This window comes from Salmo salar, chromosome ssa06 (assembly GCF_905237065.1).
Source record: "Salmo salar chromosome ssa06, Ssal_v3.1, whole genome shotgun sequence".
NCBI lineage: Eukaryota > Metazoa > Chordata > Actinopteri > Salmoniformes > Salmonidae > Salmo > Salmo salar.
The window spans coordinates 27,407,552-27,434,318 of NC_059447.1; the positions used below are offsets into that span (position 1 = coordinate 27,407,552).

The following is a 26,767-nucleotide window of genomic DNA, read 5'->3' on the forward strand; positions in this document are numbered from 1 at the left end:
AACCAAACAGCACGAAACGGTGCAGGACCTACCTGAATTTGTCCAATAAAAACAATTTGTTACAAAACATTTTCCGTTTGGCGTAAACCTTTCGTGCAACAGATTAAACATTTTGCAACAGAATCAGCGTAATGAATGCACCCCAGGTTAAAATATGTATTTCAAGTACTTGAAAATGTAACATTATTCAAATAATTCAGACATATTTTAACAATACAACTGACTCACAACTTGGCTATTTTACAGTTTGTCAACTGTCATTTTTGGAATGATTTTCTTATTTACCACAGATGCTTAGGCTTGCTTTATCTCAAACAATGTGCTTCAAAAATCAGTTCACTACATACTGTAGGCTGCGTTCACACAGGCAGTCCAATTATGATCTTTTTTCCACTCATTTGGTGTTTTGACCAATCACATCAGATCTTTTCGCAGCAGATCTTTTTCAGAGCTGATCTGATTGGTCAAAATACAATTTAGTGGGGAAAAAGCTCAGAATTGGGGCCCGTCTAAACGCAGCCATATTAGACACGTCATTGTTTGCTCTGCAGCGTGTAAGAAGTACAGGATATGACAAAAATAAAAAGGATGAAGATTATCTAACAGAAATGGTTTGCATAGAGGTTCCAAAGTAGCAGTAGATATTAGTTTCACAGCTTTAACAGAGTTAAAGAGAGAATTTAAACAGCTAAAATGCACTGCCATTTTGAACAGCTTCTAAAGAGTCACTGCAGAGTAAACACACCTACAAGTTTCAATTGAGAATGGGAATACAAGTTCATACTTACAACAATAGTGATCCTCAAGCTAAATGTAAGGGGTCCTACAGAGGTCAAAACACATCACACCATCTTCTTATAGTATTTCACAATAAGATGGTGCACGTTTGTCTATATACACACACAAACGAGGTCAATCTCACATACGTGACGTGACATTTGGCACAAAATAGATAACGTGCCCTTGAATAACTAAAATCTATACAACTGGAGAAGCTACACTACATGGCCAAAAGTATGTGGACACCTGCTTGATGAACATCTTATTCCAAAATCATAGGCATTAATATGGACTTGCTCCCTCCCTTTGTTGCTATAACAGCCTCCACTCTTCTGGGAAGGCTTTCCACCAGATGTTGGAACATTGGAAGCAAGTCCCCGCAGCATTCAGCCACAAGAGCATTAGTGAGGTCGGCCACCGATGTTGGGCGATTAGACCTGGATCGGCGTGCCAATTCATACCAAAGGTATTCAATAGAGTTGAGGACAGGGCTCTATGCAGGCCAGTCAAGTTCTTCCACACTGATCTCGACAAACCATTTCTGTATGGACCTTGCTTTGTGCATGGGGACATTGTCACGCTGGAACAGGAAAGGGCCTTCCCCAAACTGTTGCCACAAAGTTGGAAGCACAGAATCGTCTAGAATGTCATTGTCTGCTGTAGCGTTAAGATTTCCCTTCACTGGAACTAAGGGGCCTAGCCCGAACCATGAAAAACAGCCCCAGACCATTATTCCTCCTCCACCAAAGTTTACAGTTGGCACTATGCAATCGGGCAGGTAGCGTTCTCTTGGTATCCGCCAAACCCAGATTGTCCATCGGACTGCCAGGTGAAGCGTGTTTCATCACTTGAGAGAATGTGTTTCCACTGCTCCAGAGTCCATTGGTGGTGAGCTTTACACCACTCCAGCCGACGCTTAGCATTGCGCATGGTGACCTTGTGTGGCTGCTCGGCCATGGAAACCCATTTCATGAAGCTCTCGAACAGTTATTGTACCGACTTTGCTTCCAGAGGCCGTTTGAAACTCAGTAGCGAGTGTTGCAGCCGAGGACAGATGATTTGTACCTGCTTCAGTGGCCCTGTTCTGTGAGCTTGTGTGGCCTACTACTTCGGGGTTGAGCGGTTGTTGCTCCTAGATGTTTCCACTTTACAACAACAGCACTTACAGTTGACTGGGGCAGCTCTAGCAGGGCAGAAATTTGACGAACTGACTTGTTGGAAAGTTGGCATCCTATGACGGTGCCACATTGAATGTCACTGAGCTCTTCAGTATGGGCCATTCTACTGCCAATGTTTGTCTATTAAGACTGCATAGCTGTGTGCTCGATTTAATACACCAGTCAGCAATGAGTGTGCCTGAAATAGCCAAATCCACTCATTTGAAGGGTTGTCCACTCACTTTTGGACATGTAGTGTATCAAGTATGTGGAATCTGTAGGGAGTTGCCTGGAGTGAATTCCTAAAAATGTTTATTCATACCTCATTCTCTGGGTTAGTTTGAACATGATTTGCAAGTTGTGCTCAATAATCCCCAGTTTAGCCCCTCCCATTTAAGCTGAAATAATTTTCTGATTTCTATTTTCTCTAGTTTCCCAACATAACTCAGTTTCAGAAGCTCTCGCATACCTCACTGCAAAATAATACCGGTAACACCAAAGATATATTCAGACCCCTGGACTTCTTCCAAATCTTGTTACGTTAGTCTTATTCTAAAATGGATTAAATAAAAAATCCTCAGCAATTTACACACAATACCCCATAATGACAAAGCAAACACTTTTTTTTTTTTTTTTAATGTTACCAAATGTATTAAACTTAGAAAACAGAAATACCTTATTTACATAAGTATTCAGACACTTTTATGAGACTCGAAATTGAGCTCAGGTGCATCTTGTTTCCATTTATCATCCTTGAGATGTTTCTACAACTTGGAGTCCACCTGTGGTAAATTCAATTGATTAGATTTGGAAAGGCACATAACTGTCTGTAAAAAGGTTTCACAGCTGGCAGTGCATGTCACAGCAAAAACCAAGCCATGAGGTTGAACGAATTGTCCGTAGAGCTCCGAGACAGGATTGTGTCAAGGCATAGATCTGGGGAAGGGTACCAAAAAGGGTCCCCAAGAACACAGTGCCCTCCATCATTCTTAAATGGAAGAAGTTTGGAACCACAGAGACTCTTCCTAGAGCTGGCCCCCCCAGCAAAACTGAGCAATCAGGGGAAAAGGGCCTTGGTCAGAGAGGTGACCAAAACCAGATGGTCACAGACAGAGCTCTAGAGTTCCTAAGTGGAGATGGGAGAACCTTCCAGATGGACAACCATCCATGCAGCACACCAAATCAGGCCTTTATGGTAGAGTGGCCAGACGGAAGCCACTCCTCAATAAAAAGGCACATGACAGCCCACTTGGAGTTTGCCAAAAGGCACCTAAAGACTCTCAGACCATGAGAAACAAGATTATCTGGTCTGATGAAACCAAAATTGAACTCTTTGGCCTGAATGCCAAGCGCCACGTCTGGAGGAAACCTAACCTCATCCCTTCGGTGAAGCATGGTGGTGGCAGCATCATCATGCTGTTGGGATGTTTTTCAGCAGCAGGTACTGGGAGACTAGTCAGGATCGAGGCACAGATGAACAAAGAAAAGTACAGAGAGATCTTTGATGAAAACCTGCTCCAGAGCACTCAGGACCTCAGACTGGGGCGAAGGGGTTGTTGTCCTTCCAACAGGACAACGACCCTAAGCACACAGCCGAGACCTGAAAATAGCTGTGCAGCAACGCTCCCCATCCAACCTGACAGAGCTTGAGAGGATCTGCAGAGAAGAATGGGAGAAACTGCCCAAATACAGGTGTGCCAAGCTTGTATCATCATACCCAAGAAGACTCGAGGCTGTAGTCGCTGACAAATGTGCTTCAACAAAGTACTGAGTAAAGGGCCACAATACTTAAGTAAATGTTTTTTAGTTTTTTTTTATTCTAAAACATTTCTAAAAACCTGTTTTTGCTTTGTCATTATGGTGTATTATGTGTAGATTGATAAGAAAAAAACTACTTTAATCAATTTTAGAATTAGGCTGTAACGTAACAAAATGTGGAAAAAGTCGAGGGGTCTGAATATTTTCCGATGGCACTGTATGCATTGTATTTATAAGTATATCTACATTCAGGTGTGTGTCACTGCTCCTGAGAGATATAGTTGATAAGTTGCCTGCAACAAATATTCTGGAAGCACTATCAAATCTGGTTACCACACAAATTCCATGTCAGTGCTGTTTGCCACAGGTATCTTCTACTCTACCTATCCCTCAGACCTTATAACAACCAGCTCCAGTCATCTCTACATGGCCAGACCAACCCCTGCCCTATGCACAAACATTATTATCCAATGTCTAGCACTGGGTCCCCCAGAAGTGTCTTTACTTTCCCTTCCAATGGGAAATGGAATACTGTCAATAGGACATGTAGGTAATAAAATCTAAATGTTTTAATAATATTAAACAGGAAAAAATTATGAAGCAAACAGAACAGCTAACATCAGAACAGAGACCAACATGTTACTCTGTCAATATCTCATGGTGGTTAAATATATAACTGAATTATAATTTGGATCAAAGTTTGAATCAAAATAAACAGGTATAATTCCCAAACAACTATTCTGTTCTTTGGCCTAGGGTAAGGACAACTGTAATGGAGAAAGACGACTGGCTGTCTTCGTGTTTGTTGGATGTCTTCAAAAGCCACTTAGTCATTCAAGGAGGAAGAATCTGAGTCAGTGCATCGCGGGCACTCTGCCCCAGATTTTCAGGGAATTTCACTACAAACTCAAGCACCATGTCCCCCCTCTTCTCTGGGCACTTGGACAGGGGTAGTCCCTCTCCCACAATACGCTTCTTCATCCCAGGTTTGACCACGTCTCTGGAGGTCACAGTCACAGTTCTGCCGTCCAGAGTGGGAGCGCTGACCGTGCATCCACACAGTGCCTGATGGGAGAGAGAAATACAGATTGTCACAATTAGGTGTGTTATATTTTTAGTTAAAGAGTATTAAGGCCTGGGAGTTGGGCTGGGCGATATATCGAATTAATTAGAAATGATGTTTTAGCGCGATGTTCCAAATGCCTGTATCATATGATATTATTTTTTTATGAGCGTTTATGTCCGTTTGTTCTCATGACGTTGTCTTTTCGGTCTCGTCTCCTTCGCACCATCTGTGCTGTGTGCACCTACCCCCTCTCTCTCACACACACACGCCCCTCACAACAACAAAGACGAAAGACAACTTCTTCCTCTGACAACAAGCAGTTTCAACTCGATATTTGCATTTGAGGTTTGGTCGAACAGAATGGGTGAGATGGACCCTGAAACACATTGGGACATTTTATTGTAAGAGAACTTAACTTTTCTAACGATACCCTTTTTATGTCTCAACTCCCAAAATTTAGCACAGAGCAGACCCTTCTAAAATGGGACATGATTGTGGAAAATGTATGCTCAGTTTGGTGCTAGCGGTGCATTTTAGCCACGGACTGTGCTAGCTGTCTAGTCGGTGTTTTATAAACGTTTTGTAGGCTAAGAATGGGCTTCAAATTTGCATTGTCAAATTCATGAAAACACAGTCATATGATATATTAAAATGTATATGTTTCCATGTGAATTAACTTACCATATCATATGCCAGTTTAACGTATTTGATGGCCAAAAAGAAGCACACAGCCGAAATGTTACCACCGTTTCATTAAAACTACATCTCCCTTTCGACACCTTGCCGGTCTACAAACAAACTTATCATTTTCAAAAAGTAGGCCTACTAGCTGGCCATGTTCAGTAAAACAAAAGTAACAGCGCAATTAAATATAAAATATCAAACAGCCTGTAACTAACTGGTTTTTACTGTCCTGTGAGTCAACTCGAGCAGGCAAGCTAACAACGCCGCAGTTCAAACGAGACTTCTCTATCTTTCGGCTATGTATCTTATTTCTTGAGTGGGATAAAAGGCATTGGGTATGAGTAAATCAATACGCGAATATAATGATATATACTACCGTTCAAAAGTTTGGGGTTACTTAGAAATGCACATTTTTTGTCCATTAAAATAACATCAAATTGATCAGAAATACAGTGTAGACATTGTTTATGTTGTAAATGACTATTGTAGTTGGAAACGGCTGATTTTTTTATGGAATATCCACATAGGCCCATTATCAGCCACCATCACTCCTGTGTTCCAATGGTACGTTATGTTAGCTAATCCAAGTTTATCATTTTAAAAGGTTAATTTATCATTAGAAAACCCTTTTGGTGTGTGTACGCCTCACAAGTCCTCAACTGGCAGCTTCATTAAATAGTACCCACAAAACACCAGTCTCAACGTCAACAGTGAAGAGGCGACTCCGGGATGGATGCTGGCCTTCTAAGCAGAGTTTCTCTGTCCAGTGTGTGTCTTTTTGCCCATCTTAATATTTAATTTTTTATTGGCCAGTCTGAGAATGGCCTTTTCTTTGCAACTCTGCCTAGAAGGCCAGCATCCCAGAGTCACCTCTTCACTGTTGACCTTGAGACTGGTGTTATGTGGTTACTATTTAATGAAGCTGCCAGTTGAAGACTTGTGAGGCGTCTGTTTCTCAAACTAGACACTAATGTACTTGTCCTCTTGCTCAGTTGTGCACCGGGGCCTCCCACTCCTATTCTGGTTAGAGCCAGTTTGCGCTGTTCTGTGAAGGGAGTAGTACACACAGCGTTGTACAAGATCTTCAGCTTCTTGGCAATTTCTCACATGGAATAGCCTTCATTTCTTAGAACAAGAATAGACTGACGAGTTTCAGAAGAAAGTTCTTTGTTTCTGGCCATTTTGAGCCTGTAATCAAACCCACAAATGCTGATGCTCCAGATACTCAACTAGTCTAAAGAAGGCCATTTTATTGCTTCTTTAATCAGAACAACAGTTTTCAGCTGTGCTAACATAACTGCAAAAGGGTTTACTAATGATAAATTAGCCTTTTAAAATAATAAACTTGGATTAGCTAACACAACATGCCATTGGAACACAGGTGTGATGGTTGCTGATAATGGGCCGCTGTACGCCCATGTAGATATTCCATAAAACATCTGCCATTTCCAGCTACAATAGTCATTTACAACATTAATGTCTACCCTATATTTCTCATCAATTTGATGTTATTTTAATGGACCAAATTGTTTGCTTTTCTTTCAAAAAAGAAAGACATTTCTAAGTGACCCCAAACTTTTGAACGGTAGTGTATATTGTAAAAACAACTAGCTGGAGCCGTCTGAGCGGTCGGCTATGAACGCCCTTACCCGCTAGTACGTAATGCTGATAATTGGTTCTGACTCGCTACAGGCTGTGCAGCAAGAACAGTACGAATGCTTCTTATTCTAGGACTTATCTTCACCACCACACACTATACTATTCACACACACAGAAATCTTCAGTTTACAGAGGATGGACTTGTGGTTTTCTTGGATGAATTGTACCCACAATTATACTAAAATAAACAAACACATAACTTGGTCGGCAGCCAAACTTGCTTCTTCATCTGCCGACAATGATAGCCACTGACCTGGAGTGGGTTGGGTCAGAGTCCAAATTTGCATTCGGGCACTCTAATTGGTGTAAACTAAGAGGCTGTGACAGACAGCTGAGAAGGGGAGAAATCACCCTAATAGGACTGTGGGGAGTCAGACATGGCCTGTTTTCTCTCTCTCTCTCTCACACACACACACACACACACACACACACACACACACACACACAAAACCTTGTTTTCATAAATGTGATTATATAAGCTTGAAGCCCATTCAAAAACACAGTATGGGACTTGCAACAGGAGGTAGTAAATACTAGTACTTTCATACCATATTGGCAACTTGTTCTCATTCTGAGAAATAAGCATCTTCTTATCCATGTAGGTAGGCCACAAAGTGGACAGGCTAGCATTTTGTTCAAACAGTAGGAGACTGACAGGAGGGTGTGTTCATAACAGTTAAACTGTTCGAACTTGTTAGCAAGCAAATAGATCCAAGATGGCTAGACTTTAAATGTAAAGATTAGCTAACTACTCATTATTGTGTATGGTTCTGGTTACATTTTTTACAAAAAGGGCATTTTCATACAGACAGATCAGTGATTATTGAAAAGAAGCAAGTTAAACTGCTATAATATAATTATTAGTGGGTTGTGGAAGGCTTACATTTAGCCTAGGTATAATTTTACACGCCATGAATTCATTAGATTATTCCTGACTGTTTAAAATGTTTGAAATGCAGTGTACTGACCTTTAAATGGTGCAACAAAGCTTATTTATAGAAAAATATATATTTTTAATATATATAGTGAATCGCCCATAAATTACAAAACAAATCGACATATGATTTTTAGGTCATTTCGCCCAACCCTACCTGAGAGCAGCAGAGAAATATCATTACCATGATTTCAGAGAATACAAGTGAAAGAGTTTAGTGGGTTACGTTTATGACTGACATAATGTTTAAGAAATCACAAAGACCAAGCACTCACATCTCTGAGGGACACTCTAGCAGGGTAGATGATATCGGAGCCATCCCGGCGGAACAGAGGATGGGGTTTGTCTTTGACCACAAACACCACGTCAGCAGGAATGTTAGTGGGCGTCTCGTCTCCCTCCCTGGGGAAGGTGATCTTGGTCCCTTCCTTCCAGCCTCGCTTGATGTCCACTGTCAGGATCTTGTCCTCGCTGCGCATGCTGCAGCCGTCCGGGTTCAGCCGCTTCCTGGAGATCTTCATCTTCTTGGTGCAGCCGGAGAACACCTCCTCCAGGCTCACCTTCAGCTCGTGCACCACCGGAGAATCTTTCTTCTTCTCACGGCCCCCGTGGGGACCCCCTGGTCGGGATTTGAAGGACCTCTGGTGTTGGTGGAACCCTCCCATTCCACCCGGCATGCCCCCCATCCCTCCCATACCAAATGCAGCAAAGGGGTCATCAGTGTCCATGTCATCGTCCCCGTTGCGTGCGAAGAACTGGTCGAATGGGCTGCGGCCACCAAAAAACTCTGTAAACATGGCGTGAGGATCTCCATGGAAGGTGTAGTTGTAGTTGTTGGGGCCATTGGGACCACCACCCCCGCCAGCTGTGTGCCCCTTCAGGCCTGTAAGAGTGAACACAACATCAAAATTGCTATTTTAGAACACAAGAACAAACATCAAAATGTTTATTTTAAATCCCTTTGAATCACTTATTCACAACACACTTTCAACACTTCCAGACATACCATCTCTCTAAATTAATAATGCTAAAGCTAATGATTAAGCATGTTACATTTCCACCTGTGTCTTCAGGGGTCACTGTGACAGAGCGGGGTCACTGTGACAGAGCAGTGTTTCTGAAAAGGTGTTCTGCAATGTGTCACAGACCATGATCGGACGTGACAGAAGGAAGGAATTAACGTTGTGATGTGAACAAACTAGCCCCACTGACAGTTTGAACTCAGAATAAGTAGGAAAGTTCCAGCAAGTTCTCGAGAGAATTGTAGCGCCTCTGACTGTTTCCGGCGCTCAGTTGCTTCCAATGTAATAACTACAATAGTTTCTAGGGCTACACTCAAAATAAAAACAAACAGTAACATTTAAATAACGTTAGCTAGAAGTTGTCAAAAACAACGGCCACGGCTGATACAGCTAGTAACTTTACATAGTTGGCAAACCTGACAACGTCGATTGCGCAAGACAGTTTAGGTTAGTTACAATGGTGCACCACACTGTGTGGAACCAAAAGTTGATGCGTTACCTTCTTCTCCATATCGGTCATATATATCCTTTTTCTTTGCGTCGCTGAGGACATCATAGGCCTCGGCGATCTCTTTGAATTTATCCTCGGCTCCAGTGGACTTGTTTTTATCAGGGTGATATCGCAGGGCCTGCTTTCGATACGCCTTCTTTATCTCGTCCTCAGAGGCGCCTTTCTGTATACCCAACACTTTATAATAGTCTTTACCCATTACAAGTATCTGTCAAGTAACGCTTGATATTCAAAAAAACATCGTCAATTCACCAGTTAATCTTATATCAAAGGCTGTCAACCAACCACACTGAAATGTAGTGATTGAAGCTGGCTAGCTACTTAACCAGTTGACAGCTGCAAGCTAGCTACAAATCCTACCCTCCACGATTTTTTTGACCTATTAAACTATGGAGTTACATAAATATATCCCACTCTCTGCTGAATAAACCAATTTATGAGCAGAGATATCGTGGCTACTCAAAACACGCTTTTCACCATGTCGCTAGCTAGCCACCATGTAAGAAACTTCCAGAACTACTGGTGCTGATACTGCTGTGACTATCGCGTTTCCACATTGACTGAAATCTCCGCCCCTTTCCACGTCATGCTTTCAAAATGGTCTACTTTCAAGATCCTTGGGACGTCCCTACCCCAATGAAGTTGAAATGTATGAATGGTTAAAGTTCGGGTTAGGGTAGCCTCGTCGAGAACCAAGCGTGACAACGGGTTATGCTTGGCTTTAGGGTAGGAACGTCCCAAGGATTCCGAATATCATCAACCCTGTCAAAATCAAGAACTACGATTTACGCCCCACCACTCGCTGGCAGCAGTTGCTTGCACATATAAGAAGGGATAAACTGCATGTTCAGGGATGGACAACTAGCGGCCCAACCAAATTTTGCTTAGTGCCCCCAAAAGGGTCACCCCATACAGAACCAATCAGTCGATATAATCGAGAACAATCATCAGAAATCACGCGATATGAATCGGACAGTAGGGCGCCGCCTGACCCACTGATTGCAATTGTATCGGGTAAAAGGGTAGGGCCGACTCTGACTGCATGTGTGTGTTACGATGTAGGTACACAGACCCGCGAGCCACTGCAGACCCTCATGATGAGTTCATATTTTTTTGTGGGCCCCACCGCAATTAAAGTTGCCCATCACTGATGTAGATAATAATTTCATCACATTGTGGGTATCTGTGCCAAAGCTTTATAAATTATTTCATTAGCTAAAATAATATGAATGCATATTGTGACAAGACTATTGATATGTTGCATATCAAATGGCCACACGGTAGAATAATATAATAGTGTTCCTCTTGCAACGCCTAATTACATATCTTAAATATCCTACATATCTCTCATGATATGGAAAGATATTGGCTTTAAAATTACCACATGTCAGGACTGGAAAATAAAGAAGATATAACTTGCAAAGTAAAGTGATAATAATGCTGACTACCACAGAGGGGCAGCATTGCAGCTTCTTAAATCACGGAAACGGTAACATTATTCTCATGCTTCACTGGAGAGCCCCATAGCATGACAACCTGATATTCTCCAGTATCAGTTTGGATTCCAGGCTAATAATACGAGCCCACCGTACCATAACATCTGCTGCTAATCACAACGTCCAAAAAAACAAACTTGAACATAAATTGAGATTATGAGAGAGTCATTTGTTTAAATCAATTGAATTTGCTGGCGGCAACATGATAGGACAGCTTTTCCAACTCCTGTCCAGGTTTTCTAACTCCTGTCCAGGTTTTCTAACTCCTGTCCAGGTTTTCTAACTCCTGTCCAGGTTTTCTAACTCCTGTCCAGGTTTTCTAACTCCTGTCCAGGTTTTCTAACTCCTGTCCAGGTTTTCTAACTCCTGTCCAGGTTTTCCAACTCCTGTCCACTCCAACACAGAGACTGCTTTTCTGCACATAATCATCAGTCTCCTTTGAACAAATCATTGTTAACATGAGAACAGATTTTATTTAAATTTTTTATTTAACCTTTATTTAACTAAGCAAGTCGGTTAAGAACAAATTCTTATTTACAACCTACCCCGGCCAAACCCTAACCCGGACAATGCTGGGCCAATTGTGCGCCACCCTATGGGACTCCCAATCACGGCCGGTTGTAATACAGCCTGGAATCGAACCAGGGTCTGTAGTGATGCCTCTAGCACTGAGATGCAGTGCCTTAGACCGCTGAGCTACTCAGCTAATATGTTACAGCATCTTAATTCATGCAGATACATCAGAAAAGCTTACTGTGTTCTTGTACCACTTTGTGCTCCTGTCTGATGTGCGTTGCTGGGTGGTTTAACCAGATTGTAAATATAGAATACAGATCTGCTGCCTGTGTGTGTTGAGATGCTCCTTTTAGTCAAATATGAAGGACATGATCCCTCTGTCTAAAGGATATCTTGGGCAACATCTCCAAGCCCCCCAACTGACAGCCAGCACCTCAGAGCTCTGAGAGCACTACAGCTGACAGCCCTCACTCCATTGGAAAATGACAGGACAGTATTAGGCCTTAATATTTGTTCATGGTATTGGGAGAATACACACACTCTAAAATAAACATGTGTTTGTTTTTGTTCGTTCTCGAGGTCAGAGTGGTAGAAAAAAATGGCACAGGTGGCCTGGGGGAGGGGTAGGTGTCGGTATGCAGAGGCCTGGCTGTCCCTCATCCACATGGATAAGGCCTATAGGAGGGTCGGTGTGAGACAGTGTGACGGAGTGAGGAGCAGAGCTCAGCAGAGATGTGTTTTGGCTCTTCTGAGAGCAGAGAGGGATCTGTTTCTGAGTAGGGTTGTGTGTGGCTGACCAAGGTTACTGAGCTACTGCAGAACAGAGCAGAGCAAATCGGGCTTCTTATATTTAGCCTTGCGACGTGTGAGCTACGGATTATGTCTTGGGCGCCTCGGGTTTCGCCTTCAGTACGTTTGTGGGTGTGGAGGGGGTCCGGTATCTGGTGGAAGGCCTCTCTTCAGGTGAGGTGGTGGTGGGTTACTGACGTTTAACCCCCTCTCATTTTACGAACATCTCACAGGCAACCTCTCTCTCTCTCTCTCTCTCTCTCTCTCTCTCTCTCTCTCTCTCTCTCTCTCTCCCACCCTCTTGCTTTCTTTACCTCTTTCTCACACCCTCACACAGGAAAAGGCTGTTTACTGTGACATAGTCGTTTCCCATTCTGGAAGGCTATTTGAAGGGTACAGAGAGTAAGAAAAACAGTCGCAGAGGACATAGCAGTGTTAGACTACAGCTTCTAATCTGATACAAGTAGAGAACACTAACTAGGTTTTTTCAAACCATTGGAGGGACCTCATTTTAGTGCGGAGGCACATTGAGGTCATAGTTCAAAAGGGGTCATGGATACACTGGCTTTAGAGGCGAAGGCAACTGGACAAGAAAAGAAAAGTTCAGCCCCAAGACCAAGACCTAAACCACCCAAAAAGGCCAAAAGGATTGTTTACTTTGAGGTAGAAATCGTGGATGCAAAGACAAAGGAGAAGCTACTACTCTTGGACAAAGTGAGTGTGTGTGTGTGTGTGTGTGTGTGTGTGTGTGTGTGTGTGTGTGTGTGTGTGTGTGTGTGCGTGCGTGCGTGCGTGCGTGCGTGCGCGCGCGCGTGTGTGTGTGTGTGCGTGCTTGCGCACAAGCGCGTGTGTGGCTGGCTGTGTCACTGTGTCTCATCAGTCACTGTGCACGTTCAATATAGTATTTGATACGGTACACTGAGCAAAATCACATTTCAAAGTTTGAAATCATCAGTTGAGGTCTAATTACAGTCCTAGTAAAAGCCATAATACTGTCTGAAGTCAGAGGACACTTGTTTGCTTTAGCTCAAGAAGTTACAGAGTCATCCCTTTGACCGGACAGCCGGCTAATTTACAGTTCACAGACGCTATGGCTGATTCTACAGAGGTTGTGTTGCAGTTAGGAGGTGAAAATACCCCCTGATCTTATAGGAATCTTCTGGGCGAGTTATGAGTTATGTGTCAGCTCAGTTCCCTGAAGCCAGTGGGTGTCTTGAAGCCAACAGCAAGCACCATGTTTTTAGTAGCTTTTATGAATGTGAACATTTGTGTTGCGATGATAATTAATTACATTTGAAATGCTGTATCATAGTCTCACCATTTCTTCAAGATATTTATTATTCCTTTAACTGTAGGCTTCTTTCATTTGCCTTGGCTGTCTTAGCAGTGGGAATAAATATGTTAGTATTATAACATACGTATGTGGTATGGTACTAATTTCACAACTTGAAAACAAATATCAAACTTTAGTCAATAAATCTATCTGGGATACATTTGTTAGACCCATGGCAGTAACACTAGGAGTATGTTTGCCTATGATTGATTGTCTTTCTGTACAGGTTGAGCCAACTTCTACTATTTTGGATATTAAGGCTTTGTTCCACAAATCAAGTGAGTATATGACAAAGTCCAGTTAAAATGTAGTCATTTAGCGGACGATCTTATCCAGATCAACTTTCAGTCAGTGATGTAACAACATGAAATGTAAAACATTTTTGTAACATGATCTACTCTCTACACCAGGGATGGGCAACTTTGATGGGGGTGGGGGCCACAAGAAATCTGAACTCATCAAGAGGGGCCGCAGTTGCTCTTGACAGCAGAGAGAAAATATGAAAGTTTTAGAGTTAATGTTGTGCAATTCTACACATTTTGCCATGGGGCGAAATGGAAATGTTGCAGTTTTAAAGCAAGTTCACTGATATTATACACATTTTGCCATGTGGCAGAGAGAAGATTTTGCAATTATATAATTCATTTCATGCAATTCTACTCATTTTGTCATGGGGCGGAAAGGAAAATTGTTCAGAGGGCCTTCAAAAGGGGGAGACAGTTGCCCATCCCTGCTCTGCACTCTTAGAACTAAATATGCTTTCTAGAACCTAAAAGGGTTCTTCGGCCGTACCCTTTGAAGAACCCCGGTTAGTTCCAGGTAGAACTCTTTTGGTTCCAAGTAGAACCGTTTCGGTTCCATGTAGAACCCTTTCCACAGAGGGTTCTACATGGATGAAACCCAAAAGGTTTCTCCTATGGGGACAGCCGAAGAACCCTTCTGGAATACTTTTTTCTAAGAGTGTAGATATGTATGATCCATATACAATCTGTCATGATAACTATGAGGTTAGTCTCGCAATGCCATCTTTCCAAGTCTCGTTAATCATTCGGCTACTGGAAGGAAGCCTTGAAATGGAGGCTATTATAAGCTTAATTAACTTCTGTCTTCTTGTCAGATCCCCAGTGGTACCCAGCCAGACAGTCCTTACGCCTGGATCCTAGTAAGCCCCACACCTCCCATGCATGATGCCTCAACTACCTACACAGTCTCAAATGAGTACTAGAAATTGCTATACCAAAACACTATAAAGGTCTTATCGTCTGTGAAATGGTCCACAATGTCATGGCTGACTATAGCATTGTGCTCTGTCTTGCTCCACAGAGGGTAAGTGTCTGAAGGATGAGGACGTCTTGCAGACACTTCCTGTTGGAACCACGGCCAGCTTCTACTTCTCTGACATGGGGGCCCAGATCGCCTGGGGCACTGTAAGCACATGCAAACACACACACACACGTGTTAATGCACACACGCACATATGCATGCCCACAAACACACACACTCAATCACCCTCAAGTGCACACACACAAATGCACTCATGCGCACAATCACACACACACACAAATGCGCGTACACACACCCACATTATACTGCATATCTTGACATGTCTATACTGCATTTAAATATACACAGCCACACTCCCTCAATTAATCAACTATAGCCTTGAATATAAATATACACCCACACTGACAGATAGATTCACTGTCCTCTGGTTCGGTTTTCTATCACCTCCTAGCTCCTGTATCCTCTGTCTTAGGACACATAATCTCATGGCCCTATTTCCCCCACAGGTGTTTATCCCCCTGACCTCCTTTTCACCCTCCATTGCCACAGCGTCCTCAACCATTCTCCACAACCAACCACATACTGTAACCACGCTCCATATCCTCAATCGTCTCACCCCTCATCCACCTGTCTCTGAACCCCCAGTGGAATAGGGTGATGCCAGTGTTGGGGGGTAGCGGGGTCCAGTCTACTCCTTGCAGCCTGGCACCATAGCTGAGATCAACAGTAGCGATCAGTCACCCGTGCTGGGCCTGGACCCATGCCAGAGGTGTTGATTCAGAGATCTGTTTCATCACAAACTGACTGTCAGCTAAGCTGCCATATCTCTAGGGGAATGCTTGTGTTACATGCTCACTTGTTTTCTCTATTGCTCAATTACAAATCATCTACTTACCCTCCTCCCTAGGCACTCCTGTAGATCTGAAATGATCGGATAGGTAAAAGCAATATAATAAAACTTCCATCCAGCCTATCAGAACGCAAGGTGAAGCTAGTACCACCTACTGATCCAATCAGCACCTGCATGTCTCACCTTTATGTTTCCCCCCCTTCTCAGGTCTTCCTATCAGAGTGTTACGGACCACTGCTCATCTACTTGATGTTCTACTTCCGCCTGCCTTTCATCTATGCCCCAAAGTATGACTTTAGCAGCAGCAAGCACTGGGTTGTACAGTGAGTGTCAAATTACTGCATTTTCAAGTATCTATTCTATCTCTGTCACTGTACCTCACACTCTCCAAGTGATGATTACAGTGACATAATTAAGTCTGGTTGACCGGTGATGGTGTTGACAGTGAAGATAATGTGTGTGCTGCATCAGAGAAGCATGACAGCCATCTCGGACTGTCATAGAGACCAGTGAGTGAATGATGTAGTAATCAAAGCTAAATATGTGATGATAATAAGACGTAATCTATACTATGATCACTTTTCCCCTCCCGCTGCAGTTTGGCCTGCATGTGTCACTCCTTCCACTATGTGAAGAGAATCCTTGAGACGCTGTTCATCCACCGAATCTCCCATGGTACCATGCCACTGAGAAACATCTTCAAGGTGAGAAGATTGAATAAGGGAATCTCCAATCTGATTCTAAAGAGGACCTGTGATCCAGTTTGATCCAATGATATCTGATAATAGCAGTATTTTTTCCCCTTTTATTTAATGGTTTACTTTCATGTGACATAGTTTTTAAACTTATTCTCAGGGGTAAACAGATTGTCTAATTAATGTGTTATTATTCTGATGACTTGTACAAAAACTGGTCTTGCTTCTTTTCCAGAACTGCAGTTATTACTGGTGTTTCGCAGCATGGATGGCCTACTACATCAACCATCCCCTCTATACACCGCCCTGTAAGTCCTGTCTACCCTGAGGGGATGTCACTAACCCATCTAATGCACACTCATCTCTACTCTGTCTGCTGGTTGCCAGGATGTTACATAATACAGATGGTCATCTCTACTCTGTCTGGTGGTTGCCAGGATGTTACAGAATACAGATGGTCATCTCTACTCTGTCTGGTGGTTGCCAGGATGTTACAGAATACAGATGGTCATCTCTACTCTGTCTGCTGGTTGCCAGAATGTTACAGAATGCAGATGGATCTTTCCACAATCCCTAATGACTTTCAATGTCCTTTCCCATGATACATCACACCTGCTTGTGTGTTTACAGACTATGGGCAACAGCAAGTGAAGACAGCACTCATTATATTCTTAGTAAGTATGCTTTAGTTAGTGTAATGAAGAATATATTTATTTGAATACCTAATGTTGTAATATATGAATTGAGTTGTTTCTTTGTAGTGGAGTTGAGGCTACACAGTAGGCCCATTAGTCTCACCACCTGACACGTTACACAATAATAACATCATTAACATCAGTGCAATTTAGATCAGAATTCCCAGCAGAGTAACAATAATATCTTAATGGCGTTACTAGAGTTATCACATTGTTATTAGGTAAGTATAAGAGCAACTTAATGTAAAGTTTCACCAGGATATGTCGCCAGGTTTTCTTTTGTTTTTGGTTAGAGTTGTGGCTGATTGAGCCCTTTGGCATGTTATTGTGTTTTCCTCATCCTCACAGTTCTGTCAGGTCGGCAACTTCTCCATCAACATCACTCTACGCAACCTCAAATGTCCAGGTGAGCTCCCATAGGCTCATGCTGATCTTATTCATGCAGTGCAGTCCATTATCAGATATGTACTTTGAAAGTTAGCACACAAGGTTCCTAGGTTCCTTCCTTTCAAGGGAGTTTTTCCTAGCCACTGTGTTTCTGCATTGCTTGCTGTTTGGGGTTTTAGGCTGAGTATTTGTATACTTTGTGACAACTGATGATGTGAAAAGGGCTTTTAGAAATACATTTGATTGATTGATTAATTGATTAATTGACGAGCACTGCTTTACAGGATGTTACCCTCTTTTTCTCCATTCTTTCTCATATTATCCCAGGTTCAAAGGTCAAGAAGATCCCACACCCAACTAAGAATCCATTCACCTGGATCTTCGCGTTGGTGTCTTGTCCCAACTATACATACGAGGTGAGGCTTTCTAGTAAAGAATGGTGAGTTGATTTAAATATTTGTATTTGCACGTTTTAGACTGGAAACACTTTGACATTCAGTGTTTCACTTCCCCTCCTGGGGTTTGGAGATATAGTGATGCTGCCACCTTCTGGCCAATAGGTGTCAAGAGATGTAACAGTACTACAGTGATGAGTTGGTGTGTACTGCACACAGGTGGCTGGTGCCACCTTAATTGGGGAGGACATGCTCATAGTAATGGCTGGAACGGAATAAATGGAACGGTATCAAACACATCAACACATGGTTTCCTTGTGTTTGATACCATTCCATTTAGTCCATTCCAGCCATTATTGTAATCCGTCCTCCTCTCACCAGCCTCCTGTGGTACTACATGTATAATATGTAGGAGTGTGTAACAGTGTATCTGGTCCTCTGCAGCTGGGGTCGTGGATGGGCTTCACAGTGATGACCCAGTGCTTGCCGGTGGCTTTCTTCACCATCGTGGGCTTTGTCCTGATGACGGTGTGGGCCAGGGGAAAGCACCGAAACTACCGCAAGGAGTTCCGTGACTACCCCACCCTGCGCTCCCCTATACTGCCCTTCATCCTTTAGTCAGAGAGGGGCTGGTCCCACACATAACTTCACCCCTTTCAGCCCCACTGCAGTATACAGCTGGTGTTTCTGACTGGGTAGGTTGGAAGGAGTCGTTGGAATAGTTCAACTACACTGTGACTGGTTTTGGGGAGTTGAAAACCCCTTTTGATGACTTAAATGCAGATGAGTCTTAATCTGATGTAATGTGTACTACCGGTATGTACTGTACATGTCAATGTGTGGAGGCATAAATTAATGGGAAAAAATACACTTGTTTTACTAAAGTGGTGACTTAAACGTTTGGTTTTGTATTATTTGTTGCATGTTATAGCTTGTCGTTTGGGTCAAGACTGAACGTGTCATTGTTTAAACAAAGTTTAATCTAACAGCATTTACACTGTGTGATGGTTGGGTTTCAGCCAGTAACACTAACCCATTGACATATTCATCTTACCACTTATTATATAGAAAGAGATAATAAATATCACACTACAAGAGAGTGGAAAAGACAATCACTTTATTTTCCCCCCTGGAAACAGGGCCAACATAGCAATTAACAGTGTGACATCAAACACGTAACAGATGGAAATATGGAATGTGACGTTGTTTCAAAAGCAGAAGCCACAAGGCAAAATTAAGAGACCTCATTGTAATCCTCTCAGATAACAACAATGTTGAATTTCATCAAGATGTCGACCATGTCGTGGGGAATTGTGTTGCTGTGTTGAGATTGTAAACAAAGAAAACGTATTAGTGTTACAATGACACTTCCTAAAGTTCTGAAGTAAATTTTTGGGTTGGTTAATTTTCCCTTAAAAAAAAAAAAGAACAGATTTCAGTTGTTTCTCCCTCCTCAGAAACATTGGGGCCTTGTCCTACGTTGGTTCTGGTCTGCCAGCCCATTTCAACTAGAATTCTGCTTCAAACTGTTTTCATTTTGTAGATGAAATCTAGGTTCATCCACAGTAGATTCAATTAGATTCATCTAAAATGTTTAGAAATTACATGAACATAAATGAAGGGAAGAGGAATGCAGAAGGCAACCATACAAATAACATTATGTTGCCTTAGTTTAGCAGGTACTACATATTGCTATTTCTAAATGTTAGTGAAAAAGATAACAGTAATAAAACCTAGATCAGTACTGGTGAAGCCATGAGAACATCTGGAGACTAAGCTCCATTACCTTTGCTGGTATAATGAGAGATTGACAACATCACTGACCTTTGAATCAACAAATTCATACGGTACATTCTCAAATTAAATCAGTTCACATTGTCATCATAAAAGAAAAACAACGTTGAGTTTGTAGATAAATGGAGGGTACCATATGACATGTCTTTAAAAAAATACTGTCTGAGTAAACAATGAGGAAATGCGAGAACCATATTTGCTGGAACAGATATTCCAAGTATACATGTTATTATTTTCTTGTGGAACTGACTCAGGGAGCACAGAAACCAGTCTTTTAAAGTAAGCTCCAGTGGTAGCCAAGTCTAGAGTCTGAGGAATCCACAGAAAGTCTTTCTCACTGGCTGCACTCACTGACCCGCCCCTTACAGAACAGCCAGCCCTCCCCTTACAGAACAGCCAGCCCTCCCCTTACAGAACAGGCAGACCTCCCCTTACAGAACAGGCAGACCTCCCCTTACAGAACAGGCAGACCTCCCCTTACAGAACAGGCAGACCTCCCCTTACAGAACAGGCAGACCTCCCCTTACAGAACAGGCAGACCTCCCCTTACAGAACAGGCAGCCCTCCCTTATAGAACAGGCAGACCTCCCCTTACAGAACAGGCAGACCTCCCCTTACAGAACAGGCAGACCTCCCCTTACAGAACAGGCAGACCTCCCCTTACAGAACAGGCAAGACCTCCCCTTACAGAACAGGCAGACCTCCCCTTACAGAACAGGCAGTCCTCCCCTTACAGAACAGGCAGACCTCCCCTTACAGAACAGGCAGTCCTCCCCTTACAGAACAGGCAGACCTCCCCTTACAGAACAGGCAGACCTCCCCTTACAGAACAGGCAGACCTCCCCTTACAGAACAGGCAGACCTCCCCTTACAGAACAGGCAGACCTCCCCTTACAGAACAGGCAGACCTCCCCTTACAGAACAGGCAGGCCTCCCCTTACAGAACAGGCAGTCCTCCCCTTACAGAACAGGCAGACCTCCCCTTACAGAACAGGCAGACCTCCCCTTACAGAACAGGCAGGCCTCCCCTTACAGAACAGGCAGGCCTCCCCTTACAGAACAGGCAGGCCTCCCCTTACAGAACAGGCAGGCCTCCCCTTACAGAACAGGCAGGCCTCCCCTTACAGAACAGGCAGGCCTCCCCTTACAGAACAGGCAGGCCTCCCCTTACAGAACAGGCAGGCCTCCCCTTACAGAACAGGCAGACCTCCACTTGACTTCTATAGCGTCCTTAGGCAGGATCCTAACATTCCTATATGAGTTTAGAGAGGGATCCTATAAAAGCAATACCACCAGAATGGGTCAGGTGACAACAGTACCCCAGAGAGGTGGAATGGAAGCCCACGTACACATGTTGATAATCACTGTCAAGGCCCAAGTCACGACCACAGTGTCCTTTTCCCCACACCTCCTTGAACGGTTACAGAAGGTTCTAGAGATCCAGTGAGCACAGTATGTGTGTATACTGTATGAATACATCTGCTCCTCAGAGGAGTGTGTTGTTCTGTTCCCCCCAACCGTGGTCACAGATCATCCTCCTCATCCAGGAAGTGGGTCCTCTGTAGCACCTTCACGTGGCGCTCGTAGATCTTTAGGGCGGGCCCAAGTCTGATGGACAGGCCAGTTAACACGTCACTGCGCTGCATCAGGAGCAGGGACTTTCCATCAATTTCCTGTTGCGGGGGGGAGAACAGATGGAGTGATTGAACTAACATCTAAATGTGGATTGGGGTGTGAACTAGTTACATCAAAGCAAATGCCTCCTAGTCTAGGGGGTACAGGATCTGTTGCTTGGTTTATGGATGAGCACGTTCATATATTTTAATGAAAGCAATGCACATGTCATGTATACATTTCATGTATGCTTTCATATCATTTAACTTATTATTTGCCCAAGCCATTTACCCAGGTCAAGAAACAACCACCAGCCCAGGGATACTCAAATACATTTTACAAGATGGACACTTTTAGAAATCAACAGGAGGACGGGGGCCACGGGTCTGTGTGGACATCCCGCAGGCTGCCATTAAAGTGTCACTGCACTAGCCCATAGGAACTTCACTTCATACAGATCACTAACAATTGGATAGGTGGTACTGTAATGCAATAAGGTCAAATCTTCACCTTGTCTACTGATAGGCAACGTGGACTGTTCACCATATTGATTATAATATACCCAACACTTTCACATCTCCAGGAGTGCCTGGGGGCTGTCTCTGGCTAGCTAGAGGCTGTCTCTGGACAGGGACTCTGTCTGAGCGGTTTTCTGAGTTTACAGATACCACCCCCATGTGGCAGTTTGAGGGACTGCACTGACCTGTGTTCTGAAAGCCACAGCCTGCTCTGGAAAGCCTGCAGCAGAGATGTAGGTGGCCACGTCCGCCACGCTCCACAGCAATAAGTTCTGCCTCAGCGTCTCCTTCTTCACAGAGCTGTGGGGTAGAGGATGGGGGAGATAGCGTGAGACACTGCAGACAAAATACAAGAAATGTGTCCTTTTGTTGACGCCGTTTCGTTTGAAGGTGCTATTTGAGGCGGTTTGCGTCCCTTGGAGATATGGATGTACATTGGTTATGTCTGTATGATGTCTACATTGAAGTGAGTTGACGGCGGAGGAGGGGAGGAAAAGGTAGACTTAAGGCGTGGTGGTTGAGGGATAAGGGATAGGTATATGGGGCGGCAGGTAGCCTAGTGGTTAAGAGCATTGGGCCAGTAACCGAAAGGTTTCTAGATTGAATCCCCAAGCAGAAAAGGTAAAAATCTGTTGTTCTGCCCCTGAACAAGGCAGTTAACCCACTGTTCCTAGGCCGTCATTGAAAATAAGAATTTGTTCTTAACTGACTTGCCTAGCTAAACAAAGGTTAAATTGAAAAAAAATTATCTAGCTGGGTCTGGGGTTGTATTTTGGGGTGGGAGGGTTAACAACAGTGTAACTAACATGTAATAAGGAACTTAGTGCACCAAAGCTCTAGCAAGGATGCAGTGAGTGTCCCCAGGTTACAAGCTGGTGTCAAATACATTAAGAGACTCACATTTCTCTGTTTTTCACATCGTTCTTGACATCGTCTTGAGCCATCACGTAAGAAGCGACGTCCATCCCCTTCTTGTATTTAGCACCTGTAATAGATACAGTGGCCGGTAAACACAGTGTCTCTGATATCCTAAACATCCTCACTGGGAACACGATGAAAATAGAAACATGAGAGACGGACATAGAATAAAGGAGAAAACCCACAGTCGTCAGATGGAAAAGACGTCGTCTTGGGCCGTCTGTCAGAACCCTTCATGGTCTCATCCACACAGTCAGGAACCAGTTGGTCAGAAGCGAGGCCACTCTCCTCCATCCTCACCCCATCCTCTCTCTCCCTCTTCACCAAGCTCTTCTGAACCCATGGACAGGTCCCTGATGGCTGTACTATCGTCTTTAAAGCCCCTGAAGGAGAGAAAGAGAGGGGGGAGAGGGGAGAGAAAGAGAGAGATGCCCAGGGGCATAAACACACATATCAGCTTGAAACTGTCTCCTGGCATTGGATGCTTACTCCCTCACTCACTATACTGTAAGTCATTGCTAGTCAATACAATGCAAACCTACTCCTAAAACACTGTCTCTACCCAAAATTAAGATACTACGGCAAGCACAATTATATATGTTAGTGTTTTCTCCAAAACATGTGTAACATGATAGGTTATGTCTGTCCCTCACTGGGCTTGAACCAGCAATCTTCTGTTCCCAACACCACAACGCACTCACAAAGCGGTTACCCATTGCTCCACAGACACCATGGCCAGTGCAGAGCAAGGGAAACAACTAGGCTACTTCTAGGTCTCAGAGCGGGTGATGTCACCACTGGGCAGTACAGCTAACTAGCTAGCCATTCCACATCGGCTACACTTATACACATAGTATGATCTGTTAACACAGCATACTAACCACTTCCTGTGTTTCTCTGCATCCCTGAGGGTCCATGGTCAGCAGGGCAGAAGGCAGAGTCACACACACAGTCATTCTGCCTGAGGGCCAGGGGACTAGAGGGGGACAGAGGGCTGGACCTCCTACTGGTCTTGCAGGTAGAGGGGCAGTCAGATACAGGGCTTTGGCCAGGGCGAGAGCCGCTGGGAGAGCAGGGGGCAGAGTAGGGGTGGGCAGCACCAGACCCCCCCTGCACAGCATCCTCACCCTCAGGAGAGGGAGAGGAACCCTCATGGTCGTCTTCATCAGCCCCCTCCTGTTCTTCCTCCTCTTCCATGGTGCTGTCTGTCTCCATTGACACTGGAACCTCATTCTGGAACACAACCATTGCAACATAAGAATTTGAAGAGATTCCCCATCCGTTGAGCTTTTTTGTGTGTGAAAACATTCTAATCATACTCCCCCAAAATGATCCACCCCACTTTATATTGTGAACAAGAAAGATCAGTTGGTTACTACATCAGTGACATTAATCAGGTGCCTAATGTACTAATAACATGCTTGAGAGTAACAGAAGGACAATTGATGTTCTCAATACCCACAGAGAATATTAATTCAGATCATTTTTCATAAATGAACAATACAGTGGGAGTGTCAATCTGATTGACAGCACAACAGCTATAGGCCAGTCTACATCCTTAACGTATTGACCCGTTTAGATCAACGAGGACAACAACAGCTCTGCTGGTAGTGATAAGTACAGCAGGAGAAGCAACATAGCCTACTCAGGCAAGGGAGGGGGAAGGGACAGCAGGCTACTGGAGGGGGAGGGAACTAGTGGGGGGAGAGTGCCCCCCCCCCTTTGTACTGTAAGTTAATGATTGGATAGAAGTGTATAATGGCATTCTTTACTTAACTTAAATAAACATTATTCAAATTATTTCATTTAAACTGAATATCATGTAAACTGAGCCATGATACCTACACATTTTCTTCTGACCTTCCGCTAGAGCAGCAGTCAGACAAACATTCATTCGCCGATTTTGAACGCAACTAAGCCAACACCTGAAAGGAGAAACTCACGAACGTGCCATAAACTATAATCAGCGGGTTGAAAATGTGTTTCAGCGCACATAGTGTGCGTTAGCGCGAGTCGACTCCTGATTATAGGAGACATGACATAAAGCCACGCTCATACAGATGTCGCAATAACCAGTCTTCATATGACCGCTGTCTACAATAATTGCCATTGGAGGCCTTGTCCCCGTAGAGCACACAGGATGTTCACTCTGTTCGGAACTACAGCTGCGCTATTCGCCCACATTGTGCTCGGTATTCCAACCACAATTATTCATTCCAATATAGCTTAATATGGGCCACATATGAATTTATAAGTGTTATTCACATATGCACACGGTTTATTGCACTCGCTTTGTCGTCGATGACTGTATATAAACGCAGAAATGATCTTCTTCAGCCTGTGTGCGTGTCCAAAGATACAACTAGCGGAGGCGCGAGTACGAGCGCTCAACCCAGCAGAGCCCGCCCCGCACCTCAGAGGCGCTTGAGTCAGACATTAAAGTTATTGTATTGAAGAATAGGCCTAACTACCATACAAATATTTTGACGGTTAATCATGAGATCCATTATTGGGATATGCAGAATATGCTATTTGGATCTGTCAATAACAGTTTTAATTAGATATATTGGCACAAAGGATAATACTTGACGCAATCTGCTACTTTTTCTTGTGGATATATAATACGCTACAAGAACAGAGCGTGGACAACGTCACCCCTTTCTCCCATTTTATTACAAAAGTGCGAAATGGAGGAGTCGCACGAAAGACTTCCCACTTCAGTCAGAGAGCGCTCCCGAATCTAGTCGGATGTGACCAATTCTAACCACGAAGCTCCCTCTATAGCAGCAATACCTTCAGTGGGGCTACTTTGACTTTGGGTAATTTTTTCCTGCGACAGACGCTCGTGAAACCCAATAAATAACGTGGCTTCATATCTAGCGGCGTGTTACTTATGAATACATCGACCGTCACCCCCTCAGTGAAATAACCCGAGCACACTGTCCCCCACTCGGTCACGCACATCCGAGGTATGACTTTCGCTTCGGCCCCCCCTTCACTGAAAAGCTGAGTTTGGGCTTGAAAAGAGCCTTCGGCTTTAGGCTGTGGTTGTTTCCAATTCTGGCAATCGTGCAAGTTTTTTTGTCGATTAAAGCTGTAGAGCAAACAGCGCCCGGACAAACTCACTTCTACGCACAACCTATTTTTTGTATTATTGCAAGCGCAGCTTCCATTGTTATTGGTAGGCTATTTTTCACCTCGGTCGCGCGAGGTAGCTACAGCCGCTCCCCGTCTGCGGCAGTTTGTTTCGGTGCACTTGCATTCATCACGCCACCCCTCCCTGAATAGAGAATCCCGCTCTACAACACCATTTCCCCAGCTACACCATATGCCTGCCTACTCATTATAATAGTGAGGACGTGGGTCTGTTATCTTCTCTGGGGAAGATGGACGGTGTGTCACGGCACGGGGTCACTGAAACAGGCTGCTGCCTTGCGTTACCTCTAAATGCTCCGTCTCATCCTGGTCAATGGGACCGAGTGCGCTGTCCCCGTTGCTCAGATCGGAGTGGTTAGCTTCTTCCACCGCAGTCCTTTTGGTCGTGTGATCATCCTTTTTCCTGCTTCTTCGGACTACTTTGGCTGCATTTCGATAGGAAATCGAGCCCTTGTAGTTAACTTTCAAGACTGTTTGCTCTTGTATCAGTTTCTCGAGTTCCTCGCTGGTTTGTTCTGGCGCTGATCCATGTCGTCTCCGGACCATTCGACAAATTCTTTCAAGGTCTGGTCTGGCTTTTCGCGACCGTAGTGAGTCAATAGTGTCCAAAATCCAATCGCGGTACATGGGTTCAGACATTCTCCTGGTTGGGGTCGTTCGTTCGTTTTTGCCTCAGTGCGTCAACCTTGTTGCGATCCGCGGCCCGAGTCCGGCTTGAGAGGAAAAAATTGAAACCTCGCTGTACGCTTGCGTTGT

The 26,767-nt window shown here is 43.9% G+C and overlaps 3 protein-coding genes across 4 annotated transcripts; 1 reads left to right on the plus strand and 2 right to left on the minus strand.

The window, feature by feature from the left end:
- Positions 1–4,249: 4,249 nt before the first annotated feature.
- On the minus strand, positions 4,250–10,062 carry dnajb1a (DnaJ heat shock protein family (Hsp40) member B1a). Its single transcript, NM_001140052.1, has 3 exons — positions 9,560–10,062; positions 8,314–8,921; positions 4,250–4,760 (listed from the first exon to the last, which is right to left on the minus strand). Exons 1-3 carry the CDS (start codon positions 9,768–9,770, stop codon positions 4,530–4,532), a joined length of 1,050 nt encoding a protein of 349 aa, NP_001133524.1. The 5' UTR covers positions 9,771–10,062; the 3' UTR covers positions 4,250–4,529.
- A 2,290-nt stretch (positions 10,063–12,352) lies between these two features.
- On the plus strand, positions 12,353–18,908 carry LOC123743417 (very-long-chain enoyl-CoA reductase). 2 transcript variants are annotated; one of them, XM_045720100.1, is made up of 12 exons: positions 12,353–12,546; positions 12,710–13,086; positions 13,932–13,983; positions 14,823–14,867; positions 15,029–15,132; positions 16,047–16,162; positions 16,438–16,543; positions 16,770–16,842; positions 17,165–17,208; positions 17,578–17,635; positions 17,944–18,032; positions 18,456–18,908. In XM_045720100.1, the coding sequence occupies exons 2-12, from the start codon at positions 12,925–12,927 to the stop codon at positions 18,627–18,629; spliced, it is 1,023 nt and encodes a 340-aa protein (XP_045576056.1). In that variant the 5' UTR covers positions 12,353–12,546; positions 12,710–12,924; the 3' UTR covers positions 18,630–18,908. The 2 variants fall into 2 exon arrangements, with proteins under 2 accessions (XP_045576056.1, XP_045576057.1); XM_045720101.1 differs by lacking the exon at positions 12,353–12,546 and having other exon boundaries at positions 12,651–13,086; positions 17,944–18,055.
- Positions 18,909–19,111: 203 nt separating this feature from the next.
- LOC123743416 (atherin) lies at positions 19,112–26,763 on the minus strand. Its single transcript, XM_045720099.1, has 6 exons — positions 26,297–26,763; positions 23,737–24,088; positions 23,041–23,238; positions 22,838–22,922; positions 22,123–22,237; positions 19,112–21,478 (listed from the first exon to the last, which is right to left on the minus strand). Exons 1-6 carry the CDS (start codon positions 26,648–26,650, stop codon positions 21,329–21,331), a joined length of 1,254 nt encoding a protein of 417 aa, XP_045576055.1. The 5' UTR covers positions 26,651–26,763; the 3' UTR covers positions 19,112–21,328.
- Positions 26,764–26,767: the final 4 nt, after the last annotated feature.